This window comes from Drosophila obscura, unplaced genomic scaffold (assembly GCF_018151105.1).
Source record: "Drosophila obscura isolate BZ-5 IFL unplaced genomic scaffold, ASM1815110v1 contig_17, whole genome shotgun sequence".
Lineage (NCBI taxonomy): Eukaryota > Metazoa > Arthropoda > Insecta > Diptera > Drosophilidae > Drosophila > Drosophila obscura.
In genome coordinates, this window is record NW_024542757.1 from 3,243,884 (window position 1) to 3,269,510 (window position 25,627).

The 25,627-nt window shown below is 49.7% G+C and overlaps 5 protein-coding genes across 5 annotated transcripts; 2 read left to right on the forward strand and 3 right to left on the reverse strand.

Moving 5' to 3' along the window:
- Positions 1-40: 40 nt before the first annotated feature.
- Positions 41-5,776, reverse strand: LOC111080129 (nuclear pore complex protein Nup214). The gene is made up of 8 exons (XM_022375586.2): positions 5,666-5,776; positions 5,472-5,610; positions 3,708-5,407; positions 3,468-3,649; positions 3,068-3,409; positions 1,874-3,009; positions 272-1,811; positions 41-209 (listed from the first exon to the last, which is right to left on the reverse strand). Exons 1-8 carry the CDS (start codon positions 5,699-5,701, stop codon positions 185-187), a joined length of 5,100 nt encoding a protein of 1,699 aa, XP_022231278.2. The 5' UTR covers positions 5,702-5,776; the 3' UTR covers positions 41-184.
- Positions 5,777-7,339: 1,563 nt separating this feature from the next.
- Positions 7,340-12,341, forward strand: LOC111080128. The gene is given in 8 exon segments (XM_022375584.2): positions 7,340-8,054; positions 8,131-8,328; positions 8,403-8,516; positions 10,602-10,873; positions 10,947-11,073; positions 11,140-11,737; positions 11,740-11,877; positions 12,221-12,341. Coding segments are annotated over 8 exon segments (2,025 nt in total). The 5' UTR covers positions 7,340-7,496; the 3' UTR covers positions 12,241-12,341.
- A 1,492-nt stretch (positions 12,342-13,833) lies between these two features.
- On the reverse strand, positions 13,834-15,746 carry LOC111080126 (CCHC-type zinc finger protein CG3800). Its single transcript, XM_022375582.2, has one exon. It carries the CDS (start codon positions 15,545-15,547, stop codon positions 15,065-15,067), a length of 483 nt encoding a protein of 160 aa, XP_022231274.1. The 5' UTR covers positions 15,548-15,746; the 3' UTR covers positions 13,834-15,064.
- A 571-nt stretch (positions 15,747-16,317) lies between these two features.
- On the forward strand, positions 16,318-17,362 carry LOC111080124 (PRADC1-like protein). Its single transcript, XM_022375581.2, has 2 exons — positions 16,318-16,717; positions 16,790-17,362. The coding sequence occupies exons 1-2, from the start codon at positions 16,422-16,424 to the stop codon at positions 17,082-17,084; spliced, it is 591 nt and encodes a 196-aa protein (XP_022231273.1). The 5' UTR covers positions 16,318-16,421; the 3' UTR covers positions 17,085-17,362.
- LOC111080123 lies at positions 17,307-19,137 on the reverse strand. Its single transcript, XM_022375579.2, has 4 exons — positions 19,011-19,137; positions 18,663-18,716; positions 18,441-18,598; positions 17,307-18,388 (listed from the first exon to the last, which is right to left on the reverse strand). Exons 1-4 carry the CDS (start codon positions 19,116-19,118, stop codon positions 17,374-17,376), a joined length of 1,335 nt encoding a protein of 444 aa, XP_022231271.2. The 5' UTR covers positions 19,119-19,137; the 3' UTR covers positions 17,307-17,373.
- Between the last annotated feature and the right edge of the window lie 6,490 nt (positions 19,138-25,627).

Sequence of the window (25,627 nt, forward strand, 5' to 3'; positions counted from 1 at the left end):
ACTGTTATTTGTGGTCCGATTCGCTGGGAGGTTGTGTAAATAAATCGCGCATTTTATTATCTTTTAATCTTGTGTTGAAATATATTTAAGCATTCACATATAATTAGGATTTAGTTTTTAAATGTTATATTCTAATCGAAACAGGAAGAACAAATCAAGAAATGAAACGCAACGGGACATAAATTCAACGATAGTTCATGAAACTCGATCTGAAATGATAGAGGATATTTGTTGGGTGCATCGTTAGGGAAACGCTGATCCTATTACTCACCCGCCAAAAGCTGGCTTCTGGGCATTGGGGTTGCCAGTCTGGGCCAGGTTGCCAAAGGACAAGCCAGATTCCTGTCCACCCAAGGTGTCAAAGATGTTGCCTCCGGCCGGTTTCGCAGGTGCTCCAAAGGCTGGGGGTGCGGCCACGTTCGGGCTGGCTCCAAAGCCACCAAATCCCTTGGGACTGCCGAATGTTGCGCCACCCCCAAAGGTGGGACTGGCCCCGAAGGCCGGAGAGCCACCAAATACGGGCTTCGCTCCGAATCCACCCGGAGAAGGCTGCTGGGGCGTCTGGGGGGATCCAAAGCCGGATTGGGCCACTGACGATCCAGCGCCCTGAGCAAAGCCACTGCCAAAACCTCCAGAAGCAGGAGCAGCCTGGGAGAATGAACCAAATCCAGTGCTGTTGCCACCGCCAAAGATTGACCCACCAGAAGCAGGCGAAGAGCTGGGCGTCGTCGGTCCCCCAAAAATAGATCCGCCTCCACCAAAAGCTGAGGGCTGCGGCTGTTGGCTGGAGCCGACCGGATTTGCGAATATATTACCGCCTGCCACTGGGGACGCAGCTTCTGCAGCCGGCTGGCCAAAGACATTCTGACCGAAAATGGATGTACTTTCTGCAGCGGCTGCATTGACAGGACTTTGCGCATTGGTTCCACCAAAAATGGAGGTCGATCCAAATGAAGAACCGGATGAACCTCCAAAAATAGATGCACCACCGCTTGCTCCTGCAGCCGGCTGCCCGAATACACTGGGCTTGTTGGCCTGGCTAAAGATGTTGCCCCCAGAGGCGGCTGTCCCCGATGTAGGGCTTCCAAAAGGCGCCGGATTGCTGATTGCTGCTGCAGCAAAGAGGCCACTTGGTGGTGCAGCGGCTGTAGCAGGAGTGGGATTGGGTCCAGGTGAGCTTCCGAACACGCTGGCCTCGGGCTTGGCCACATTTCCGAAAAGGTTCGTGGAGGGTGCAGCTGTAGCCGTTGTCGACGCCTGGAATGGATTGCTGGCTACTGGTGCTGCGGTTGTTGCCGGTGCTGCTGCCGAAAAAGATCCTCCAAATACCGAAGACGATGCATTGCTAACGGTGGTGGCACTGGAGCTGCTGGCAGTCACGGCAGCGGCTGGAGCGGTGCCTAGGCTGCTGAATGCATTGGAGAACGAGAATGCACTGCCTGGCACGGCTGTGCTTGAGGTCACAGCCGCTGGTGCAGCAGCTGGATTCGTGTTCGGAGGAACCGCTACCACTACTGGCGCGGCAGATACCGTTGTGGGTGCGGGTGCGGGTGTGGGTGCAGTTGCAGCAGCCACAGTTGCAGTTGAACTGGTTGATGGCGGAGCAGTCGAACCAGGTGGGGCAGCTGGTGCACCTGTTACGGTTGTGGTGCTCACTGGCTCAGGTTTGGCCACAGTTGGGGCTGCAGCTGCCGGTGTTTCTGTTGCTGTTGTCACTGGAGTGATGGTCGCAAATAATCCCTTTGGCACATCTCCACCGCGTGCCCCAAATGAAAAGCCACTTTCAAAGATATTTCCAGGCTGCCCAGAAGCTGTTTTCAGAGGGAATCAGAATTAGTTTTGAAGTAATCCACAACTCCAAATGCTCACTCACCTCCGGAAGGTTCTTTGGTTTGTGGCTTACAAATATTGACAGATCCGAAGAGCCCGCCAAGGGAATCAGAGCTGCTGGGGGCGGTACTGGTCACTCCGCTGTTGCTTGTTGGCATGGGAGGAGCGGCAGCCAGAGTGGCAGCGGATGTGGCCGTGGGCTTGGTGGTGGTGCTGCTGCTCACAGCTGTGTCGATTTCGTTGGGCTTCGTTGCAGCTGCAGCGAACAAACCACGGGGAACGGCAGAAGGTGATGATGTTACTGCAGCATTGGTGGGATCAGGCTTTGCCACACCGCCAAAACCCAGGGACGAGCCCAGTCCTCCGAAGCTAAATGCGGAGCTGGAAGCCCCAGTTCCTCCGAATCCTGTGAAGGAGAACGACTTGCCAGCTGTCTCCGCTTTTGGGGTTTCCGGCGCCTTCGCTGGCTCGCCCTCACCAGCAAATGGTGTAGTTTCCTTCGCTAGCGCATCCTGCGCCTTTGTTGGCTCAGGAGTAGACTTCGCTGTGGCCTCCTTACCAGACCCAAAACCTGCAAAGAGGGACGGCTTGGCCCCACTTGATGTCTCCCCTGCTGGAAGTCCTCCAAACGCAAGACCGCCTCCTACCGGCCCAAAGCTCGGGCCGGATCCACTGCTTAGACCACCGAACATGGACAGAGCGGGCTTGGGAGCCTCTCCGGAGCTTACCGTGGTCGTTGTCGTGGTCACACTCGAAGTCTTTACAAACGGACTGCTCTGGCTGAAGGCGAATGGCGTGGCGATGGGTGCAGCACTGATGGCCGGGATGCTGACAGCGGGCTTCGACGCTGTTGGTTTTGGTAGCTGAGGCGCAACAGGAACTGGGGCTGGGGCTGGGACTGGTGCGGGTGCGGGTGCTGCCGCCGCCTGGGTGGCCTTGTTGGCAGTAGTCGCCTTGGCGGCGGCCTTTTTGACCAAATCTGCCTTGCGCTTGGTCTCGAGTATAACCTCCGACTTGAGACCCACACGATCTGGACGCTGGGGACTAATGATGGTGACCTTTTGCAGCTGCACCACGTTTCGTATCTGACGCAGCTTGTGCTGTGTGAGCTTGGCAGCATTCGAGTCGACGACCTGGCTAAGACTCATCGAGAGAATCGAGTCAGCCAACGTTTCCACACTGAAAGCAGAAGCAATGGTCAGTATTTAGCTGATTCAGGTGGTGGGGTGGTACTAACGCCTCATTGGTGCGAGTGCGACTCTTGTCCTGGTCGAGGAGAGCCGCCTGGAGCAGGCCACGCTCCTTAAGCTTGGCCTTGATGCGGTTCTGCATGATCCTCTGGTCGGAGGCAAGGTTCTGGAGGCGCGACAGCTGCTGGTAGATCCCTTCCAGACACGGTATATGCATGCTCGACTTGGACTTGCGTCGCAACACATCCTGAAATTCCTCCCACTGCATATCCACTTGCTGCTGGACCAGACGCAGCTGTGCCTCGTTGGCCGCCACATAGCTCTGGAGTCGAGCTACCATGCGGCGTCCAGCCGGATCATAGGAACTCGAGTTCATCAGCCGTGTGATGCTATCGAGATACAACATTGTAACGCATTGCCGCATGATCCCCAACTATTGCTACTCACTCGGGCTTCCTGTATACCTCCAGCTTGCCACGGCATTCAGCCACTATGGCGTAGGCCTCATGCAGACCCTGGCGCAGTCCTTGCACATCCAACTCGAACTCCACATCCTTGGCCTGCTCGTTCAACTCCTCGAGGTCGTCCAAGCGCTTGGCATACTTTTTGAGGGACGAGGGAGCTGCAATCTGTGCAAGAGACACCACACCAGTGAGAGATTGTAGGGGAAATAATAGGATTGCTTACGGTGCTGAGCAGCTCCGTGGTGAGTGCCTTCTGCTGCTGAATGTCCTGGTTGAAGGCTTCGATCTGTAAGGCTATCATGTCCCTGACGATGGGCTCTGTGTTATCCAGCGACTGGCAGGACGGAACGGACAAAGGAGCCGCTGCCGCTGGCTGCTTCGTGGCCACTGGCGTAAATGTGTGCCCAACTGTGTAGAGGGGCTTGTTGATGGGCGCAGCAGACGGTGGCACAGAGACGGTACTGGCCACACTCGGCATTGCGTTGGGTTTACCCAAAGCCTGAACACCAAACGCGGTCGCGGCTGAGCTTGGCACAGAGAATATCGATCTTGAAGCTGCAGTCGTCATGGGCGCACCAAAGCCACCGAATCCCGAAGCAGGGCTGGCTACTGTCGCGGCTGGAGCAGCAATTGAAGCAACTCCAAAAGGAGAAACACCAAATGGAGCACTCGCTGCGGGTGCTGCGAAGCCGGAGAACAGCGAGGGTGGCTTGTCCTTGGCAGGAGCTGGAGTAGATGTCACCGTGTTCGGTGAGAAGGCAAAGGACATGTCCGTGGGAGCGGACTGAGTGGGCTCCGGGTCTGGCGGTGGTGTAGCCGCCTCCTCCTCACTGGCAGCTGGCAGCAGCGTGTCCAGCGGGCGGAACAGTCCTGAACTGTCAAACACTGGCGGAGGCGGGGAGCACAAAGAGGGGGCTGCTGGGAGCAGATTCAGGAAGTTGAAGGACAGAAGGGTGCCATCCGTGCCCAGGACATGCACCATGGGGAAAGTGGGAAGCTTCTGCTCGTTGATTATCAGTTGGTGCGTGGAGGAAGTGTCGTAGACAGACCCGAGGGGGAAGGTTTCCTCTTGGGTGCCATCACTCAGCGGCAGTTCGATCCTCGCCTCATCCAGCAGGGTAAACTGCTGCCAGACGGGGGTGTCTCCAGCCTCGAAGGTGCCCATTATACCCACTTCGACGCCATTGGCCGAGGTCACCAGAAGCAAGTTCCACTGGGCGACATGGTTGAAGAAGAACTGATGATTCCGCGGCCCGTTGAGGCTGTAGCAGATGTCGTAGTAGTTGATATAGCTGGGCGACCCCCCCTTGGGGGCGTTCAAGATGTACAGGGCGGGACTGCAGTCCTCGCCATGCTGCAGGAAGACCACTGCGAACTGGTACGTCGATAGCCACTGAATGGCGATGGTGTCGAACGGAGCATCGTGGATGTTGGGTGGACACACCAATGTCTTGGCTGGTGTGAGATCCGGCTTGAACTGCTGTATCCTGCCACCGGGGAAGCCCAGGACAATCTGCTTTCCCTTGGGCGACCAGCAGCCGCACTTCACCTGCTGACTCTGGTCCAGTGAATGCATCTCAAAGGTGTCGCCCTCCTTCAGGGTGTACATGCCGAGGGCACCGTTGCTCAGCACTACGGCCAGACTGCCGGGCAAGACCGGATTCCACAGCAGCTGCACGGCATAGATGTAGTCCTCGCTGGCCAGGCGAATGCTGTACACCAGCCTCACATCCGCAGCCAGGAACGTCTGCACCGCGTATATGTTGAGCAGGCTAGTGCCATTCTGTGTGAAGTTGACCGCCAGCAGAGTGCCATCGGCACTGCACGAGATGTAGTTGGGCACGCTGGGCAGGGGCACACTCCTAGCCTGCGGCTGCTTGCCGAGCGACTTGCTCGCATTGGCCAAATCCTCGAGCATGATCACTGCAGGGATTGGCAGATTAGTTGAGTGCAATGGGTGGCTGTATAAGCGCTAGTCCGTACATACCCTTAAGTTCCGGCTGCGAGGGGTTGCCGGCAAAGAGCAAGCCGCGGCTGCAGGAAATCGCCAGAAGATTCACATTGCTGCGGGGCTCGCCGCATTTTTTGAACGCCGCATATTTGTTATGCACTTTAAATTGAAAGTCCTGCAAGGAAGCGAATCAAAACCATGCAGGGCCACCTACTGGCTGAACCTCTTACCTGTGTATCCTTACAGGCAGGAGCACTTAGCGCCATTTTTGTATATTTTATAAAATTTAAAGAAAGAACAAGTTTGATTATTTCGTGCGATGGTCAAAAGTAGTTACGGTCACACTGAAGGTCAACTCGAAGTTATCGAACTAGTTCCACAATAGAACTATTTAAGCCACAGTGGCCTCCAGTTAATTATTTTAATTAATTATATTTATATTTATCCTTAATACAAATTAAAATAAAGGACTACTGCTACTACTACTACTACTATGTTTAAGTTCCCTAGCTTGTTCTTGTTCGTCTGTCTCTATCCAAGAAAATTTAAGGGAACTTTTTTTTACCTTCTTTGCATAAACTCTTTTTTACAAGTAACCCAATAAAAGAAGTCCCTAAAATTAGCCAATCTTGCAGAAAATTGATACATCAATCGGACAAAAGTACGGTTCAGTGGTGAGAGTTCTAGCTTGCTTGTAATATTAAACCGAATAGAAAAATTGAGGAATATGATTTTTCTTGGTACATATTGTATATATATATATATAATATACTGAAAATAAGAAGGTATATTTCTGTGGGTCCAACGGTATATTTAATCCACAAATCCTTGGTCACACTGCTAGCTTGTTGTTGTTCTGTCTCTGTCCAGCGCTCAAGCGTTTTTTGTGTTAAACAAAAGCATTATTGTTCGCGCGGGCAATGCAGCAAAAATCAGTGCACAAAAAAGCAGGAATTTTGAGCGAGTAATGCACAAAAAAATGTAGTCTAGTTGAGTAACAGCCGCAGTACGAAGTGGAGACGTGCAACACGGTGCTAAATTGCGTTGTAGAGGAGTCCTCCTTCGAATCTCAGCAAACTCCACTTGGAGAGTCACAAAATCGAATTTTTGTAAAGCTTTTGTTTAAAATTTGTTAGTATTGCAGTTAAAAATTAAAAATATAAAAAAAAATTCAAGATAAGTGTAAGAAAGAGTGCCACAAAAAAACGGTGGGTAAGGAAAAGGAGATGAGAAGAAGGAGAAAAGAAATGCGCGTAATTACGATTGACTTTTCTCTTATAGAACAAAGGACGTACACACATACGTGCGCGGAGACAACCCAAACAAAGCCTTCAAGATGATCAGCAGCTTGATTTCACGACTTCTAATGTGAGTATACAAACACTTGCACAAACATCCACATTCGGAGAACGAGTGAGTGGTGCTGACCCCCAAAACAAAGTTGGTCGAAGCTTGGCCTTGCGCCCCAGCCGCAACGAAAGTCATTTTGTGCTTCCTAATTGTGGAGGCGTCACGCTTCTGGTCTGTGATTTGCTCGAGCGTTGGCGCGCGCTGGTGGAGAAGTACCGTTCCATGCGTACTCTCGTGTGCGTGTGTGTGTAACCCTCAATTGAACTGCACCCAAATATGGTTGCGTTGCCACATGGGGCCGACGCACTCGCCTTGCCCAATATGGTGCGACCCCGAACGAGGCCACACTCAAGTCGTCTGCCTTCTGTCCGCAACTCCATGCAAAACTATTGTCAGTATTTATAGAGTGCCGAGTTCTAATCAACAATTGCACGGTCTGGGTCTGGGACTTCAATAGGGGATATCGTGATCCCTGGTCGATCTTCCGCATAAACGAGCTGCTGCTGCTGTGGCGTCTGCTGTTGCTGTCTCTCAGCGAGACTAACAATATGTGCCGAGCGTTCGTTTATTAATAGACCCCCCGCCTGAGCATTAGACGGGCTTGCACTGTGCTCTCTGCCTGCCTTGGCCAGTAGTCTGTGCTCGGCATTCTAGCCGCTAGCAACCGCAACGCAAGGCATTTTCGGGTGCGGGCAATGCATCGCCATCGCCATGAGCCGGCCATTCTATCAGCAGGAGCCGCTGGCGCAGCGGCCGATCTTCTATCAGCGGCCAGTTAATATTAAACGCCTGCGTCACCCGGCAGGAAGCGTCTATGGACGCAGCTACTCGCTGGAGGAGCCGGAAGACCAGCAGCAGCAGCAGCACGAGAATGTAGTCCCCGTTTATCCAAAGTTCATTTATGCCAACCAGCGGCACCCGAATCAGCTGCCGTTGTACCAGCTAGGGGACTCTCTTAGCTCTTTGGACAGTGATTTCGTGGACGACTACAATGGTCCCTACATTGTCGAGCAGCCCGTGCCACCGCCCACTCCCAAAGTGGTGCAGAATCTGAACGCACTGGGCAGGCTCCTAGATTTGCTGCAGCGCTGGCCATTGCCTTGTCTATCCTTCAACACGGCCTGCATCTGTTCGCTCATCATTATATTTTTAGCGCCGCGGACTTGTGCACAGAGTTTATTGTTTCCCGCTTTCAGATTGTTCTTCGGCACCCTATACCCGGCCTATGCCTCGTATAAGGCGGTGCGCACCAAGAACGTGAAGGAATACGTGAGTAGAAAGAACAAACATAGATCCTGTCCGCGCATGGGAACATTATAATACGAGTACATGTGTCTACTTATAGGTTAAATGGATGATGTACTGGATTGTCTTTGCATTTTTCACCTGCATTGAAACATTCACAGACATCTTTATATCCTGGTTCCCATTCTACTATGAGGTCAAGGTGGTCCTGGTATTCTGGCTGCTATCGCCAGCCACAAAGGGCAGTTCCACACTGTATCGCAAGTTTGTGCATCCCATGTTGACGCGCCACGAACAGGTGTGATATATATTCTCATATAGCTATATAACACTCTCTTTATATTACGGATACGCTTCTCTCTCTTTGTGTAGGAAATCGACGAGTATTTGACTCAGGCCACGGAGCGGGGATATTCGGCAGTGCTACAGCTGGGCTCCAAGGGAGTCAACTATGCCACAAATGTCATCATGCAGACGGCCATAAAGGTAATCCTCACACCCATCGCCCGCCACCACACGTCCCTACAATCAGCCACAAACAACCCACACTAATCCACACTCTACACTCCACACTCACTCCCTTGCTCGCTCGCCACACAATTCATTTCGCCATTTTCAATTGCCTCCAGCGTCGTTGCATAAAATGAGCAGCAAAACAGAGCATCGCCTCCGTCTCCGCAGCATCTTTTGAACGTTCTAAATAGATATATAATTTTGCGCAATGCTCTCGCGCGCTCATCTTGATCATCGCAAGCAGCAGACCCAGTAGCATCAGCAGTGGCATCATCAACATCATTCAGCATCATCATCATCATCATCATGAGAGCTCGCTCGCGTTCTCTTATCTTCACAATTTACTTTTAATATTATTTAGTTTAAACAAATAGAATTGAATGCTCTTTGTGCCATTTGCGTGTTTGTTTCGATTTAGTTTTTAGTTTGTTGTTCTCTTTTTGTGCAGCTGAATCACTATATAGTACATTACATTGCATACATATACACGATACTCGATAGGAGATAGCAGATATAAATGAACATGTTGAAATAATGTAATAAAAACAAAAAAATGAACAAACTCATGCCAGATCAGGGAGCAGCTGTACGTATACCAGTGCGAGTACGTACCTATAGCCAAGGCACATTGTTGGCCAGCTCGGCATAAACACTTGAAATGGGGGCCAAGACACTACGCTCGAGACGCTACATTAGTTGCGGAACGGAGCGACCAGCGCACTGAAAGATAATGTGTGTTTGGTACTAAAAGATATTTAGATGATTTCTGTATGTTGATGTAGGTCAAAGAGTTAATGAAAGTTAAATGAGAAAGAATGAGTATGGGATGAGTATTTGTCGGTTGAGTAGGAAATTTCCTTATTGATTTGTCATGTCCAAATTAGTCATCATATTACTGGAAACCCTTGTTCAGGTCTTTGTCCGAAAGCACTACAAAGAAATGCGAAATTTCCTTTATGCAATGGCACTCCTCGCCGCTAGATTTATATTCCACTGTGATATCTTTCCCGTGTTCCCCCCCTCAGTTGCATCATTTCCATTCCAATTCCGAGTCTCCTCTAGGGTAGGGCATAAAAATAGATATGTGGGGAATGCCATGGGGACAGTTCTGGCCCAGAGTGTGTTGGTGTGTCGTTCGTTGTGTGTGTGTGTGTGCCTCAGCTGCAATTCATTCCAATTAAAGACTCTTTCGTTTGCCTCTTTTTGATTAACTCTTTGGTTTTTTTACACTTATATTTCTTTGCATTTAACCCACCAAACCAAACCGAATCTCACCCAACCACCTGCACCTGCCCTGCCTGCCTGCTACTAATCCGCTAACCGCTGCCAGACCTTTGCGCTGACAACACCGGCTCCAGGCCGCAGCCTGCAAAACTCACAGTCGGCCGGCGATCTGTCTGCGGTCAGGAGGAATCAGGACATGATGGATGGCTTGGACGATTGGCTGCCGCGGTCCAATTCATTGAGCGGCATCGAGAGCTATGCTGAGCCCGAGCCACAGCGTCGCGGAATGGTAATCCAAGAGATACATGAAGAGGAACCGTCACATGATGCTGGAGCGGCTCGTCTACGTGACCTGCCAGCACGTCGGGTGCAGTCACGACGGGCCGCAGCTGCTGCCTCCAGAGCACCCGTTAAACGTGTCAGCCGAGCCCCGGATTTGGAGGCTCCCGTTTCTGGCACGCAAGGGGTGCGAGCGCGTCGCAGGCTGCGCGAGCCCACACCCGACGTGGATGTGGAGAACGACTAAGTGCGACGCCGGTACTAGGCTGGCCTGCACCAATAGATACTCAGCGAATGATCGAATTTTATACACTCAGCGATACCCCGCACATATGTACACATAGCATCTAATCCCAGTCGCCAGCTGGAAGCTTTTTGATTTCTGTTCACGCACATGTATATGATTACTCCTCCTTCCATGTTTCTGATTATTTCTATGTATGTTTACGCTTTAGCTTCGATAAGTCTGTAGTTTAATTAAATTATTTAAATGCCAACTGCTTGTGTTCAACGTACTCTCTCTCTCTGTGCTATAATCCTATAATCCCATCAAAGGGCGGCGGCAATCTGGTGCAGACGATCAAGAGGAGCTACAGCCTCAGCGATCTGAGCGAGCCAGATATGCACCGCACCCAAGACGAGCTGGACGAGGTGATGAGATCGTCCATGTCCTCGTCGGTGGTGATGCGCCAACAGCCAACTGTAACGCGTCTCCTGCGGCCACGCAACCACACGCCCGTCGGCAGATCCGCCAGCGGCACGCGTCACTCCACCGGGATGTACTTCACCGAGGTTGATCTGACCGCCAAGAATGCGGGTGACTTCAAGTGAGTGCTGAAATCGTCAACCCATCTGATATACAGCATAATTTTCCTGGTTATCTGTTCTGTTTCCATTTAGCTACAACATACGCAGCCAGGATGACATCAGCTCTGGCTACTCCAGTGCCGAGCCTCTTAGTGGACTGAGTCGCACATCCTCCATGACAAATGCTTCCAAGGGCCGTGTCAAGTCAAAGCGCAATGAGGTAGGCATGATGTGTGTCTTTTTATCCATGACAATTTTAATCCATCTAGAGATTGGTGTTGGTTAGCTGTTGCTGGAGGAGATGAGGGACGAGGTTTATTTGGAGAATCAACTATACTTTCAAGGTGTGCGGCAGGAAAGGCCAGAAGAATTAAAGGGTTTTGACAATGTGGAGAGGATAACACACCACGAAGTTGATGAGGAGCTAGAGGATGCAGATGCAGATGAGGATGACTTCTATGAAGCCATGCCGTTGGTGGATGCAGATGAAGAAGAGAAGGCTGCAGAACACGAAGTTCTGTCAAGCGATGTACCAAAGAAAGAAGATCCATTTGAAGGGGAACGTGTGCAAGCCCAAGATTCCATAAAGGATGAGGCATTGGAGCATTTTTTTCCAACTGTAACCAAGACAAAAACGTTGCCAACAGATGTCCCTGTTCGATCGAATGAACCAATGACATCTACCAAGAGCAAACTGACAGATGAACTAGCATCCGTCATAGATCCTTTTGTGCTGGTGGTACGCTCCCCAACCACAGATACAGATATAGAACCGTCCGATCAATCGGGGCCAGTGTCGCCACGGGAACTTCTCGCCACCTTGGAGGAGATCAAGCACAGCTTTCGGGCCCAACTGGAGCCAGAGGTACAGATGTCACCATCTCCCTCCCCTCGCTGCGTCCCAGGGCCGTGCACGGTAAGGGACGAGCTCCGCCGCCTCCGCTGCCAGCCAAGCGGCACTCGCTGAGTCCCCAGCCGGATGCCATTAGCCAGACATCGACGGGCAGTGTGGAGCGCAAGTCAGGTATCGGCCAACTGTTCCAGAATATCAAAGCTAATGTGCTGCGTAACAAAGCTAATCCCAGCCAGCAGGCAGCCTCCATGCCGGACGAGCCACTGGCGGTCAGAGAGACGGAGATCTAAAGTAAGCCCTGCCGGGAGTCCGTTCTAATCCAAGCTCATCCAAGTGTTCGTTTTGCTCGTTCATCGCTGGGCGGCCTGTCAGCTCCTAACCTCCATGGCCCCTGCCACTTGTCCCCTTTGTACAGTTGCGTTACTAACCATCGATTTCAGCATGTTTTTTAGATTGTTTCCCGTGATCCCATCACAATTTAGAAATTAAATATCTCTCTGCTCCCTTGTTGCAGGACAAATCTATGTCTACTAGCTGCACCACCTTGCCCAGGACCAGCAGCCGCAGGACTGAAAAATCCCAGATGGGAACGGGAACATCAACTTCTAGCCAGGCCAAGACGCGAAACAAGTCGGAGAAGTAGATGCAAGACAGACGGAGGATCTATGTATTTTGTGTGTATTCATCTGCTGCTCAATATGGCTACTGGATATGATGGATTTTAGATGGCGTCGTGCAAGCGTACAGAACCTCAAGATTTAGTTTAAATTGTAACTTAATACTGATCTATTGATACTGATAGCTCTATATACATATGCATTGTGTACTTTGTTTGTGATTCTATTCGAGTTCCAGGTGCGCTCTAGTTGATATTCAATGTTCATTTCACGACTCGTTTGGCGTTAAGTGTGTATCCTAGCAGCCCCCCCTATCCAATCCAACCAATGTTCTAACCAAAACAAACCGAAAGCAGAATCGGAAACCTATCAATTTGTAGCATAAATTCCTAATAATGTAATTGATTGAGCATTCAATAATAAAACATAAAAAAAAAAACAAAAACCTACCAAACCAAACCACACCGACAAAGACAGAGTTGTTCTGGCTGATCTTCACGACCGTCGCGAGTAACCCTGGCTAAATGGCGCGTTTACTAGATGTTTCCCCGCGCTTCTTTCTGCACAAAGAAATCATGCGAAACCGGCTTAGGCAACGCACACCACCAACAGAGGCGTCGTTTCCCAAACTCCATGAGCCAAGAAACTTCTTTTACACATGCGCGCAGCAGCTGATGCGCGGAGAGCCTGACCTTGACCCTCAATCACAGTCGCCCGGGCGACCAAACCAGACAATACTTGTTGCTAAGTGCAGCAGCATGGCAGCGGAGTTGAAGTTTCGCACTCGTCCCCCCGCGACGCCACAACACATATCATGCTTGTTCATACTCTCTCTCTCTCTCTCTCTTTAAACCAACAGACCCCTCTATATGTATATGTATGTATGTATGTGTCGTTGTCGCCGCCTGCGAGTTTTCACCATTAGCAGCACACGGCGACGACTGTACTTTGCTGCGAGATATTCACTTAATGTGTGTATGTATGTATGCCCCTCCACTTGCGTGCCAGTGTGTGTGTGCGTGTACTTGTACATAAAATGCACAAGGAAACGGCGCAAAGAAAGCAGAAAACACACACACACACACTCGAAGACAATGGTCGATTTTTGCCGGGCGGCTGGCACACTCTTCCTCCAAAAGCTGAGTCAGAGATCGGGACAGACAGGGCTCCCATCAGCTGCCCGCGCCATGTGTTCGCTCACAGCTGCAATTTTACCGGCACCACACCGAAAACTGGTTGCCCACGAAACAAAGAAAAGAGCAGAAGAGCAACGAAAGAGATCAAAAGAGAACCGATGATGAGAGATTGGCCCCCGCCCGGCCCCAACAATCCGCTGAAAAAAAAGTAACATAAAGAATAAATAAGCAAAGACGACACATGGCATGGGATTATTTTTTTTGTCTCAAATCAGCAGCTCCAGCATTTTAATTTACAATTAAAAAACAATCACAGTGATATTTGAATTTTCATTTTCTTCATCGTAGGTTTCGCATCTCTCGTAGGTGTCTCGTTACAACTGAAAGTGTATTACAACTGGGGCTCTCTGTACTGTGTGTTCTTCTCATCGGCTCGTCGTCGTCGTCCATCTCCTCCAGTGTCTCTTTCTACCATCGCTGATGTGCTCCTCCTCTTGTGTCTTCTGTTCTTGTTTGCTGCCCCTCCGGCTTAGCTAGCTCCGCTTGTACCCCGCTCGAGATCTTGCCGGGCGAGTTTCGTCTTGCTTGGGAATTGGTGTGGTTTGGTGATTCTCTGGTGGTGGTGTGGATGGTGATGGGTGTGCTGATGGTGGTGGTGGTAAAGGTAGGTTGGTAGGCAGACTGTTTGGGTATACTATATCATCATCATCATGTGTATAATAATTCCTAAGGCTCGCCGGCAGCAGCTGGATGGAGTAGTAACGTGGTCTCTTCGCTTGCTTCTTTGCTTTTGTTTTTTATACTTTTTATTTATTTTTTCTTCTGGTGTGGAACTCCTAATAGGATCGCTTTATAGTATTTTTAAGGTATTTATATATTCTTATATAGTTTTCATTCCATTCGTTATAATGTAATTAGTAAATTCAAACACTTTTTCGCAGCATAATCATACATAATTATAATAAAGTGGTTGGTTGTTGTTGGTTTTGCTTGTTGTTTGGGGTTTAGTCTCATCTTACAAATTGGGTCGCATCGACGTCGTCGTCTTCTTCTTCTTCTTCATCATCATCGTCTGCTTGGCTGCACAGCTGCCGTTGCTATCGTCGTCTCCGCCGTCTCTTACCCCGCGTCTCCTGTGCTCTCCTTTCCTTTCTTTTCTCGATCCGATCCTCTTCTGCTTCAGCTCCTCGTTTTCGTTCATCTTCGTCGGCTGGGTGGTTCTTCTTCTACTTTCTCAAAAGTTTCTTCTTCATATTTTGGAACGTTGGCACCGCGCTGCAGGCTCAGCTTTTGGAATCAGAGATGCAAGAGTGTTGGTTGTTGGTTCATTCTTGGATAGATGATGGTTAGATTGAGGTGCCTCCTATATCTGTAGGTGTGAGTGTGTTTGTGTGTGTGATGGGAGCTTGTGTAGTTGTGTTTTTGGGGTGGTGGTGCTGTTGGTTGGGGGTTGATCTTGACTTGGGTGCTGCTGTCGCTTGTTGTTGTTGGCTGGCTTTGTGAATGTTGTAGCAAATTGATTTTTCATTTTTGTAATTTTTTTCGTGTTTAAATTTTCTTCTTCTTCGATGATGTTCAAGTTGAAGCGCGGTACTGGGTCTTCTCCTAGTTCCGTCCGCCCTTCTCATCGCACTCGCGTCTCAGATGTCCGCTCTTGCCGCAGCCATAGCAAGTTTTCGATGTCTCCGGGCAGTTCTTGGAGATGTGTCCAGTGCGGTTGCACTTGTAGCACGACACATTGGCCGGGCCGCGCTCGTTCACGGCCTCGGGACAGTTGCGAACCCAGTGGCCAGTCTTGTTGCACCGGTAGCAGGTCGGGTTGTCGGCCTGGGTGCAGTCCTTCGAGATGTGGCCAATGCCGTTGCAGCGGTAGCAACGCTCAGCCTCCTCAGGGCAGGCACGTGCAAAGTGCCCAAATTGGTTGCATTTGTAGCACTTCTCGCGGTTGCGGCGCATGCCGCCGCCATCGCCGCCACGCATACCACCACCACCTGGTCCGCCGCCTCCTGGCCCACCGCCACCGAGACTGCAGTCCCGGGCAAAGTGGCCCGGCCGGTTACACTTGTAGCACGTGGCAGACATCGACATTGTACTGGATTGGAACTTGGTTATTTGTACAAGTTAAACACTTCTGGTCTTTGACACACACGTTGCCTGCTCGAGGACTACAAACTGCTTGCGTTAAATGCGAAAAACCACAGGGTCCGGGCCAATTTCCTCGCCGTATTTTCGACGCCAAAAATTAAAATGGCTACCACAGAACTAGTACAATGGCATCGACGGCACAAGTATCGAGTATGAAAAAACCAATCAGAGTTGCTTTGACATGCAAAAATTGCAACACTGAAACTCCACGCGGTTGGCTCTGCAAACACTGGTTCGAGATGTTCTCGTTTCGGGATGAAATCGAGAACTGAGCATATATTGAGCTCTGTGGTTGAAACTGCCTGCTACGTTTCTGTCGAATGTAGCTTGGATTTTTCAAATGTACATTTTCAGTTGTATATTGACCTCTTTGACACTAATATTTATGACCAACTTAACTAATGACCCAGTTTAACCTTGCACATTATTGCTTTCAGCCCAATGTGCCCATGTCAATTCGTTGTGATGACAGTAGAATATCGATTGTAACATTGAGGGCACGCCAACCGGCTTGCATTGAAAATAGTGCGAAAAACCTAGAATAGAAGATAACAGATTAGAAAACATACTACCTATTTTTTTGTATATAGCACTTTGTACTTGTATTTGTGTTAATCTCTACACTAATATCGAGTACTAACGTTCGTGCAGTATCGGCTGCCAAAATACTCGATAGTAATTTTGACAGTTGTCAAAATCGCCAATACTAGCCCATCGGCTCGGCTGTTTGTGCAATCGATAGTTTTTGTAGTGCAATGAAAATTAGTAGTTTGTTTTTGCAACAAACATTTATGTTAGTTATGCGTCTGTGTCCAAAATGTTGATTGTTTGGTTAGTGATTGCCTCCACCTTGAGCCGATGCATCCGAGCCACCACCACGATTTCGATACCCATCACAACACAGGACATAATTGCGGGTGACGTATTTTTTGAAATCACATCGCCGCAAGACCTGGAATATACGTACAGATTACGGCCGGCGAAAGATTTCGGCATTACCTTCTCGGAGAAGTTCGAGGGCATCCCTCTGGTGCTGACTGATCCGCCAGACGCCTGCCAGAAGCTGCGCAACACACGTGATCTTCATGGAAGTATCGCACTCATGGACAGGGGGTAAGCGGATGGAATTGATAAGATTTGACTACAGTTTTATCTAACAGAATTCAATGTGCGTGGCACTTACAGGGAGTGCTCCTTCCTCACCAAGACCCTGCAGGCGGAGATGGCCGGGGCGGTGGGCGCCATCATTACCGAGTACAATCCGAACTCGCCAGAATTCGAGCACTACATCGAGATGATCCACGACAACTCCAATCGAGATGCTTCGATACCCGCGGGCTTCCTGCTGGGGAAGAACGGCGTGATAATACGGTCCACGCTGCAGCGACTGAAGCGGGTGCATGCCCTCATAAATATACCAGTAAACCTGACCTTCACCCCGCCATCGAAAATCAATCACCCGCCGTGGCTCGGATGGTGACTGGACCCGGAATGATGCCGGAAGGACCCAGCAGAGGCACACACACACACACACACACGCGATCTAAAACCAAAGTGCATACTTAGTCAGTACTGAAGCAGCGATAGTAACTAAAAATGAGACTAAGCTTATAGTTTTACCATAAGTAGCTAAATCGTAACTGGAGGCAGAACCAAATCGTAAATTGTAAATAAATTGCCAGGTGGCAGGCAAGTCAGAAAGTTTTAAGCTAGACAAATACCATAAATCTTTATTAAACGTATGCGCATGCACATGTACTCCATGTAGATTAGATCTTGCCCAGGGCCGTGAGATTCAGGCACATGCCCAGTGTGAGTATGACTATGACGACGACGAGGATAGCAAAGCATAGGTAGTTCGGTTGGATGGGCATGCGGAAGAGCTTGGCGGACATGTCCAGCGACGAGGCAAAGAGCAGGGTCGAGTTGAGATCTTCAGCGGAGGTATTGTGGTAGACGAATGGACGCACTCGGATTTGGTGGCCATTGGCCTGGGCGCTCTGGCAGACACGGGTCACCGAGGACGCCACGAAGAAGGGCAGCAGGCCAAGGAACAGCCACAGCATAACATTGGCGATATTCAGCAGGACCAGCTGCAAGGCACAGAAGTGGAAATCGAAGTCCTTGAACAGATAGACCATCCCGGCGAAGGCATAGGACAGATTCATCACAACCAGAAAGCACACGGGCACGGACACGTGCTGGTTAAGACGATCCAGGAGCTTGCGGAACTCCAGCACCTCCCGCATCCAGTCCAGCGAATCGATGGAGTGCATCAGTAGTTTGTGCGACAACGACTCCAGGTGAACCTTCAGCAAGTAGCACTCGATGTAGTAGTTGCTCAATATGACTATCTCCACCAGGTCCTGCAGCAGTATGGTGCACAGCAATCCAGTGCGCAGGCACAGCTCCCAGTCGCTCAGGGCGTCGGCTAGCCACGACACCTTGATGATCTGAGCGGGCTGCATTACCACCACAGCGCAAGCGTAGGCAAAGAGCAGCACCAGGAGGGCCAGGGCCAGTCCCAAATACAGCCACAACATCCGACACAGTCTCTTGGGTTTGGCGGACATCAGGAATACCCGCTCTATGAGGTTCTGCAGCTGCTCGTGGTCGATGACCTTGCACACTAGCACCGCAGCCACAAAAGCCAGCAGGTTGAAGGCACTCGGCACCACATAACCAAAGAGCAGCTCGCCGATGGTGTTTGGTGTGGCCATACCGCCATCTGTGCTGTTGCTAATGGGTTGTATATCCCTGTAGCTGGTAAAGCCGCGATCGCCCCTGGAAAAAACAGGATTAGCTGGAGCACGCTTTGATATACCATTATACTCACCTGTAGCCACACATGTAGCGCAGGACATAGCCCACCAGCAGGATAAAGAGCACCATCAGGGCCTGAACATAGCTACAGCAGGCCCTCACATTGCTCATGTCCGTCGAGATGGGGTTGAGGCCGACCAGCGTCAAGATCGTGACATAGGGACGCAGAAACTGTTGCCGAATTAAAGATTATCAAACGATCGTCTAGTTGGTTAATTGCTGTGGATGGCATCACCTTTCGCTTGCAGTAGTCCAGCAGGGCGGAGGTCGGCTCGTGTTCCCCGGGCTGCTGCAGGTCATCGTTGGGATTCCCGTTGAGGCGATTGATGAAACAGAAAGAGCTGTCCGCATTATTGCGATACATGACAGACGGGCAGAAGGGAGAGTATCACATACAACAGGAACAGTAACAATAACAATAACAATAACAGTAACAGTAACAAACAAGAGAGTAATGCACAAACACTCATAACGCGGGAAGGGTGTGGTGTGGGTGTTGGATGTTGGATAGAGAGAAATCACAATGGAGAGATGATCGCCGGCCCGCGGTTGAGCCACTACTGAGAGCAGCCCCGACACTTACGAGCTCGTCGTGCAGCCAGGATGAAGCGACTGAGGTGGCGCGACTGCTCCAAAGCTCCTCCTCTGTTGTGGCTGCTGCTGCTGTTGCTGTGCTCGTCGGCGTCGTCATCAATTGCAACTGTAACGGTAAATTGAATAAATTGAAACTCGAGCCCCAAACGGCACGGTACGGTACACACGCACACACACACACACTCGTAGCCCAAAGGGGAGAGACAGAGAGAGAGAGAGAGAAACAGTAATAATCACAATCGAGATGACAAAAAAACGAAGCTTTCCTGCCCCCAAGCTCTCTTCGAGCTTTGTGTGTACGTTCTCGCTAGCATTCTCCTCCCGCTCTCTCCAGCCACCCATCCCCCACATACACCCCCTTATCAATCAGTTTTATCTCGGGGGCCCAACGGCTCCAGCCTGCTCCAGTCTGCTGGGCACCTGTTACAGTTTAGATAGGAATCAGCCCTGTTATCGCCGAGCACTATCAACCGGGCACTATAATTTGCATATATGTACACGAGTATGTTGCTGGGATTCCATATCTCAAGTATGTGCATACATACATATGTATGTAATTGCTATATACATAGCTGTTTGTAAAACGATTCTATTATCGCGTGTCTAGACTCTAGAGCGAGTGTTTTCCTTTGTTACGTTTTCGCCTGATCGTGTTGCCGTTCGTGATATCGCGCTTTTGCCTTCCAAGCTCAGGGAAGGGAGAAAGATGCTGATTATGCTATTGTTTTCGTCTTCGCTTTCGTGTTATCTAAAGAGAGTGTGACGTAGACTCTAAAAATGCAGTAGGAGAGAGTGTCTGGTTGCTGCCAGCGCCCTCTCTCTCCCTTGCGATTTTGTGATAAGAAAGACTGATAAGATCGCTTGGAAGTTGGGCCTGGATGGGTTTGCAGTCTGAGCTTCGTGGATTTGGAAGCTGTCAGAATTGCCAGCCTATTAAAGGGAATTGAGACAGAGAATTAATCTTTAAATTCGAAAAATATGAGCGGAAATATAATTAAATAAGAATTAATATTTTCTAATATATATCCGTTGTAATTATCGCTTCATTTGACTATAATTATAGAATTATTCGCTAAAAAGACAGTCGAATCTTAAGCTGCACTACATTGTTGCCACACAAATTCCATTCAACTTATTCGCAAGCTGTTGAAACACACACAATAAGTCAATAATAAGAAGGTGTTTGCTTATCGTATCCAATCATTAATGGTAACCAGAAATACTGAAAGCGATTCGGAAACACTTGCGATCTGTGTAAACACTGGGCTGATCTTTTACAAATCCCATTAGAGTAGAACATTTCGGAAACAGCTTCAGGGGAAGAACTCAATTTGTGGAATCTCGACAGATTAGGCTCTCTATTGATATTCGCCTTCCACTGATACTCCATGGCGTTTCCCAAATGAGTAATGTCTTGTCTTTGCGCACTTGGCCCTTCGTTGCCTTTCTTTGGGTAACCACCTCGTGGTTCCTCATCTCTTTACATGGTTCACTGTCGTGTAAGTGAATATTTTAGTCGCTTTAACTTTTACCTCCCTTTCTTACCTGTTACCCTGTCGCTCCGTCCACTTTCTCACCTCTCTCCCTCCTTGTAGGTAATAAAGTTTCGAAATTTACGTCGAAAGTAATTAAATAAAATTGAACGCAAGTCGCAAGTGGTAAAAAAAGTTTTTTTGTTGTAGTCCCACTGAAGTCAGGCTCACTTAAAATGTTGTCCAACGATTTCACAATGAATCGAGGCGGATATATGGAGAGAGAGTGAGAGGGCTGAGTAGAGGGGGGTCGCAGTCCAGCGCAGTCCAGTTGCAGTACGAGTAGCCGTGTCATGACCTGGCCACAGTCTCGCCGCAGAGAGAAGCCGCAGGTTCGGTTCGGTTCAGTTCAGTTCCAGTGCCCAATGCTGACGTTGACGATGATATGTTCAGGGCTCAAAGCGGGATGTCCAGATACGAGTATACGTATCTGTCGCTTCCTGCTGACCTCCGGTACCCCTCCCTCTGGCACTACATACATATGTCCGCCTGTGGGGACACTCATGTAAATTAGCTGCGTTGTCAAATAATTCTGATTTGTGTTGTTGGGAGGGAGTGCTGCTGTTGTTGCTGGGATGCTAATAAAAGCCGAACCGTTATCGTCCAGCTTCTCCTCTTCCAACATGCCCCTCGTCAACATGACAGCCTCCTCTTGACCGCCAACGTTACCCGGACAGTGTCTCCTCCTCCTCCTCTCTGGCATGCAACCCGTTTCTCTAACTAAGCGTGTGGTGCCTTTTTTTTTTTGTTTCAAAAATCAAATCAAATATTACGAGGAAATTTCGAATGCGGTCGAATGCATAGGAAATTTTGTGCCTGCCACAACCGCAAAAACGCAAATGTTGACTCCATGCTGGAGCAGCAGCTGGACTTCGAAGGAGCAGGATACAAATCCAGGGCTGGCCGAGATGGTCTCAGCACACTGTCCATTGGGATGGCGCTGGACAGGCGTTAATGGAGTAACCGCGAATAATAAATGGGAAATAGTGATCCAGGCTGGGGGTCAGTGCATATAATATTAGTAGCAGTGGAAGATTTTGAAGAGATTATGAAATTTAAGATAACCTCCCCTGTTGGATGGATTTGTCATCGATATCGAGATTCCTCCATTTGTTACTCCAAGGGCAATTCATTTGCTGCCTTAAAGTTTTCATTTTATGGTGTTTGGCCCCATGCCGCAGTGTCAACAAGGAGATCAGAGATTGTGGGACGTGTCAAGTGTCCGAAATTCAATTAGACTTCATTAGCATTAGCAGCCGGTGGCAGTTAGTTCTCTGCAGGTTGGGGTACCCACTCCCACTCCCGCTCCCCCTACTCCTACTCCTACTCCTCTATCCCACTCTTCTCTTGCGGTTTTGTCTCTCTGTGTGTGTGTGTATGTGTGCGTGTACACACCGTTTGGAGATTAGCATAAATGAGATCATTAAAATGCGCTTACGTTTGTGTCGGTGGTTGGGTCAGTGCCAGAGTGCAGACATAGGGAGAGAGCTTCTGAGGTCCACCTGGGGATGGAGGGATGGGGGCTTGGGAGCGTCACGACTTCCTCCTTTCGCACGTAGCCCGCAAATGGCATTCGTCGTTTGCACTCCTGTCCTACGAAGGTGTCACGGCTGTTGGTTCGTGTCTCCGCTGGGCGGTCCAAGAATTTGCATAATTATTTCGACATCTTTTGCCCGTTGTATTCCACACCCCTCCCCTCCCTCCAGCGACTCAGCTGTCACCAGAAATAGTTTTCTCTCTGCTCCACAAATTGCTCATTACATTTAGTATGATGAGGCAGTCGGGTTGGAAATAGAGGGCGGAGTTGGTGGAGCCTTTTGGCTCTAAATTTTGTATGCACTGTCCGACAAGGAGAAGCAATCGATTGGCTGCCTGAATACTTCTAAATGATCTCTGTAGAATATCCATTGCGAGGAAGTACATGAGATCTACTAGATACCAATGGAAATGGTTGTGTTAGTGCATCTTCCTGAACAATATTCACAGAATTTTTGCATTTTATTGGGACAAGCCTTTGTTGCCTACACTTTACATTTGCCATAGTTATATGGCTTCCCTGCTTTTACCTGCCTTTGTAGTGCAGTGGCAGTGGTCCCTTGCACTTATTTTGCATTCATTTAACTTAATTGGCCTGTCATGCACGTGGGTACCTGTTGCTTTGTTGCTTTGTTGCCGCTCGCCCAACTCCCCAACTCATAGATGGGACACACTCCTAATTTGCCACAGGAGCTTTTTACTGTTGTGTTCTGTTCCAGCTCTCTCCGCCGCTGCTGTCCCAACAAACCAGCTAATTTTTGATGATATCCACAGGCGGTCGGTCAGGCATTTGCAACGGGTGCAAAGGGCAGTGGCAATGGTGGGGTTAGGTAGAGAGAGAGAGAGAGGGGCAGGGCGTTCAGAGTGCATCCTGGGAGTGCACTAAAAGCCTGTCGGTGGCTTCAAATTGAATCAGTCGTCGTCGGGTCGCTTGTGTGTCTCTCACTGTTCGTGAGTGAGTCTGCCTCTGTGTCCGTGAGATTCTCTCACTCTGTCCGCCTGTCTGCCTGTCCGGATGTGTCTCGGTGAATGTGTGTGTGCGTGTGTGTGTTTCGGGGCCTCCGGGGTACGAGTTTGGTGTCCATCCTGGAATGCTGGAGCCGGGCGACGTGAGGCACCTCTCATGAAATGTGACCGCAATTGCGGTTCGTTAGCTGCATTTCAGCTAGTCCGCATCCGCATCCCCAGCCCATGCCCGTGCCCGACCATGTTGCAGCGGCCACTGAGGAAGCCTTGCCACCTGCACGTGCTGCCGCTGCCGCCAAAAAACAAGCCCCAAAAGAGGGAGGGAGCCTCCTCCATGGGGGTAGCAATGCCAAAAGCGTTGTGCTTAAGTGGTCCCAGCGACCAAAAGCACTTTGACCATGCGGTGGGAATACCCTGCCATCGTGGCATCCTTCCCCTGCCCACCCCCTGCCCACCTTACTGTGATGCCTTAAAGCTTTTGTGGAACAACCCCTCGCACCATGGCACCATGGCACCATGCAACCACTGAACCATGGAGGTGAATCCGTTACAAAGCTGGGATTATTTATGATGAAAAATATCAAACGCTTCGAGGATTTGCCAGGCACTTAACGGCAATTAGCCTCGGGGCCACACACCTGTGGATTCAGCAGACATTTCGACCCCACAAATCCCCATTCAAAGGGGAGGACACCATACACCATACACCTGCATCCGCAATCACAGCCCCGCCAGCTCTCGTCGGGATTTGCGCATCATCAAATGACCAACTTGAGGTAATTACCAACAAAGACGAGAACCCACACACACACACACACACACAGAGCATCCCCTGCTTCCTTCCTCGAGGAAATTCTGGGCAGGCACGCACGGAAAAAACTTCTGTCTGTACCCCAACTCCAGAGCCCAGAAGTCAGGAACCCCATCCTATTTTGGTGTCTCTTTTCAGCGCTGGACAACGTGACAGGCATGCGGAATGAGCGGGAGCTGGAGCTGGAGATGATGCCGTAGCCGTAGCCATAGCCGGAGTCCAGCCGGAGGAAGCTCAACAATTTAAACGGATCCTGTCCTGGATTTCAAGGATATGTCGCATTAACAGTGCCCTGACCTACTCATGAGTACCAAATGAGTTGTTAGGAGAGCAGAAAGGCAGGCGAGGAAAGTGACAAGGGATGTCACAGCCACCCACAGCCTCTGTCCCCCCCATCCTAACTTATCCCACCCCACCCCATGCCATACCCTGCCATGCCATGCCATGCCCGAGTGTGCCCTTGGTGGCGGGGGTCCGTGACTTTTGTTGCCAAACTAAATATTGTTAGGCAAAGTAAACGATGTTGTGGACATTGTAGACCCATGGAGATGGGAGGTGCGCAGTGCCGCCGTGGAAAGGGGCCTGTAGAAAAGTAGCCCAATGGAAACGTAAGGAAACTTCTGTCTTCTGTATGTTATATCTTAATCTTTATCTTTCAGCAGCCAGCATCATTAGATCCTTGTGTTTGTGCCCGCTCTCGTCGCTAGCTTCTACCGAATCTCTGGAATGAAAACGAAGCTTTGCATCCCTTCATCTGCCACATCTTCCTTCTGCTTTCGATCCAACGCTCTGAATCAACCTGTGCTCCAGCCTCCTGTGCCTTCTTGGATCTACCTCCTGGATGTATGCTCCTTGACTTTTACCGTTAACCGAAACCCAATGCCGTTGCTGCCATTCAAGTCGACATCCTATGAGCGTCGCTACTCCTGCTCCTGCTCCTTTCTTTTGGTTCCTGCTCCTTGGCCTACCTTCTATTAAAGATTTCCTTCTTCATTTTCCTGTTTCCGTGTTTCTCTGTGTGTCTCAATGTGTGTTCATTTTTCCACCATTATGAAACCCAAAGCCACAACATAGAGGATGTTGCAGTCACGGGACAAGGACGCACCTTAAACAGACTGCAGCACACACACACACCACGACCCACATCCTGAATGGAGAGACGGAGGCCCTAGCTCATTGTTGACGTAACTTGCTCATTAATTTTTTACGCTTAATGTGTTCTCATAATGATTTTTAAATTGCGTCTCGGATTTCACAGATTTTCGCGGCCACCTCTCTGGGTTTACCCTCAGTCTCTCCTGCTTTTCCCGTCCTACTAACGACACAACCAGCACCAGAGGTGAAGGCAGCTCATTAGTGGCCCGCCCCGAAAACAAGAAAAATTCATACATTTATGTCTGCATTTTATTCATTGAATCAATCATTGAATCACTGATTTTCCCAATTCATTCATTCATTCATTCACTCATTGATATTTTCGCAAACAGGCAAACAACGCAACTGCGAGAGGATAAACAATAAATAAATTCATTGAACGCCCTGCTGCAAATGTGCAACAACAAGAGACGAGGGCCACCTTTGTGGAACGAAGCCTTTTGGATGCCCTTTCTTTTCAGCTAGCTACGATAAATTAGAAACGTAGAAAACTCGTTTAGTCCCATGGCAGCCATGGGAACATGGGATCGAATACTCTCCCTTCTGGCCGCACAAAAATCCTTTTGCTGGTTTTAGCATTACGCATACGCCGCGTTGTGCACTTGG

What these genes read in the sequence shown, in the direction of transcription:
- LOC111080126 (XM_022375582.2), bottom strand. Translation starts at nt 15,547, where the DNA reads ATGTCGATGTCTGCCACGTGCTACAAGTGTAACCGGCCGGGCCACTTT.
- LOC111080124 (XM_022375581.2), top strand. Translation starts at nt 16,422, where the DNA reads ATGTTGATTGTTTGGTTAGTGATTGCCTCCACCTTGAGCCGATGCATC. An exon ending in ATCGCACTCATGGACAGGGG is followed by an intron (nt 16,718 to 16,789) that starts GTAAGCGGATGG and finishes TGGCACTTACAG; the next exon opens with GGAGTGCTCCTTCCTCACCA.
- LOC111080129 (XM_022375586.2), bottom strand. Translation starts at nt 5,701, where the DNA reads ATGGCGCTAAGTGCTCCTGCCTGTAAGGATACACAG. An exon ending in CTGCCTGTAAGGATACACAG is followed by an intron (nt 5,611 to 5,665) that starts GTAAGAGGTTCA and finishes GCTTCCTTGCAG; the next exon opens with GACTTTCAATTTAAAGTGCA. An exon ending in CAGAAGCCAGCTTTTGGCGG is followed by an intron (nt 210 to 271) that starts GTGAGTAATAGG and finishes CTATCATTTCAG; the next exon opens with ATCGAGTTTCATGAACTATC.
- LOC111080123 (XM_022375579.2), bottom strand. Translation starts at nt 19,118, where the DNA reads ATGACGACGCCGACGAGCACAGCAACAGCAGCAGCAGCCACAACAGAG. An exon ending in CCTGGCTGCACGACGAGCTC is followed by an intron (nt 18,717 to 19,010) that starts GTAAGTGTCGGG and finishes GATGACCTGCAG; the next exon opens with CAGCCCGGGGAACACGAGCC. An exon ending in TGGACTACTGCAAGCGAAAG is followed by an intron (nt 18,599 to 18,662) that starts GTGATGCCATCC and finishes ATTCGGCAACAG; the next exon opens with TTTCTGCGTCCCTATGTCAC.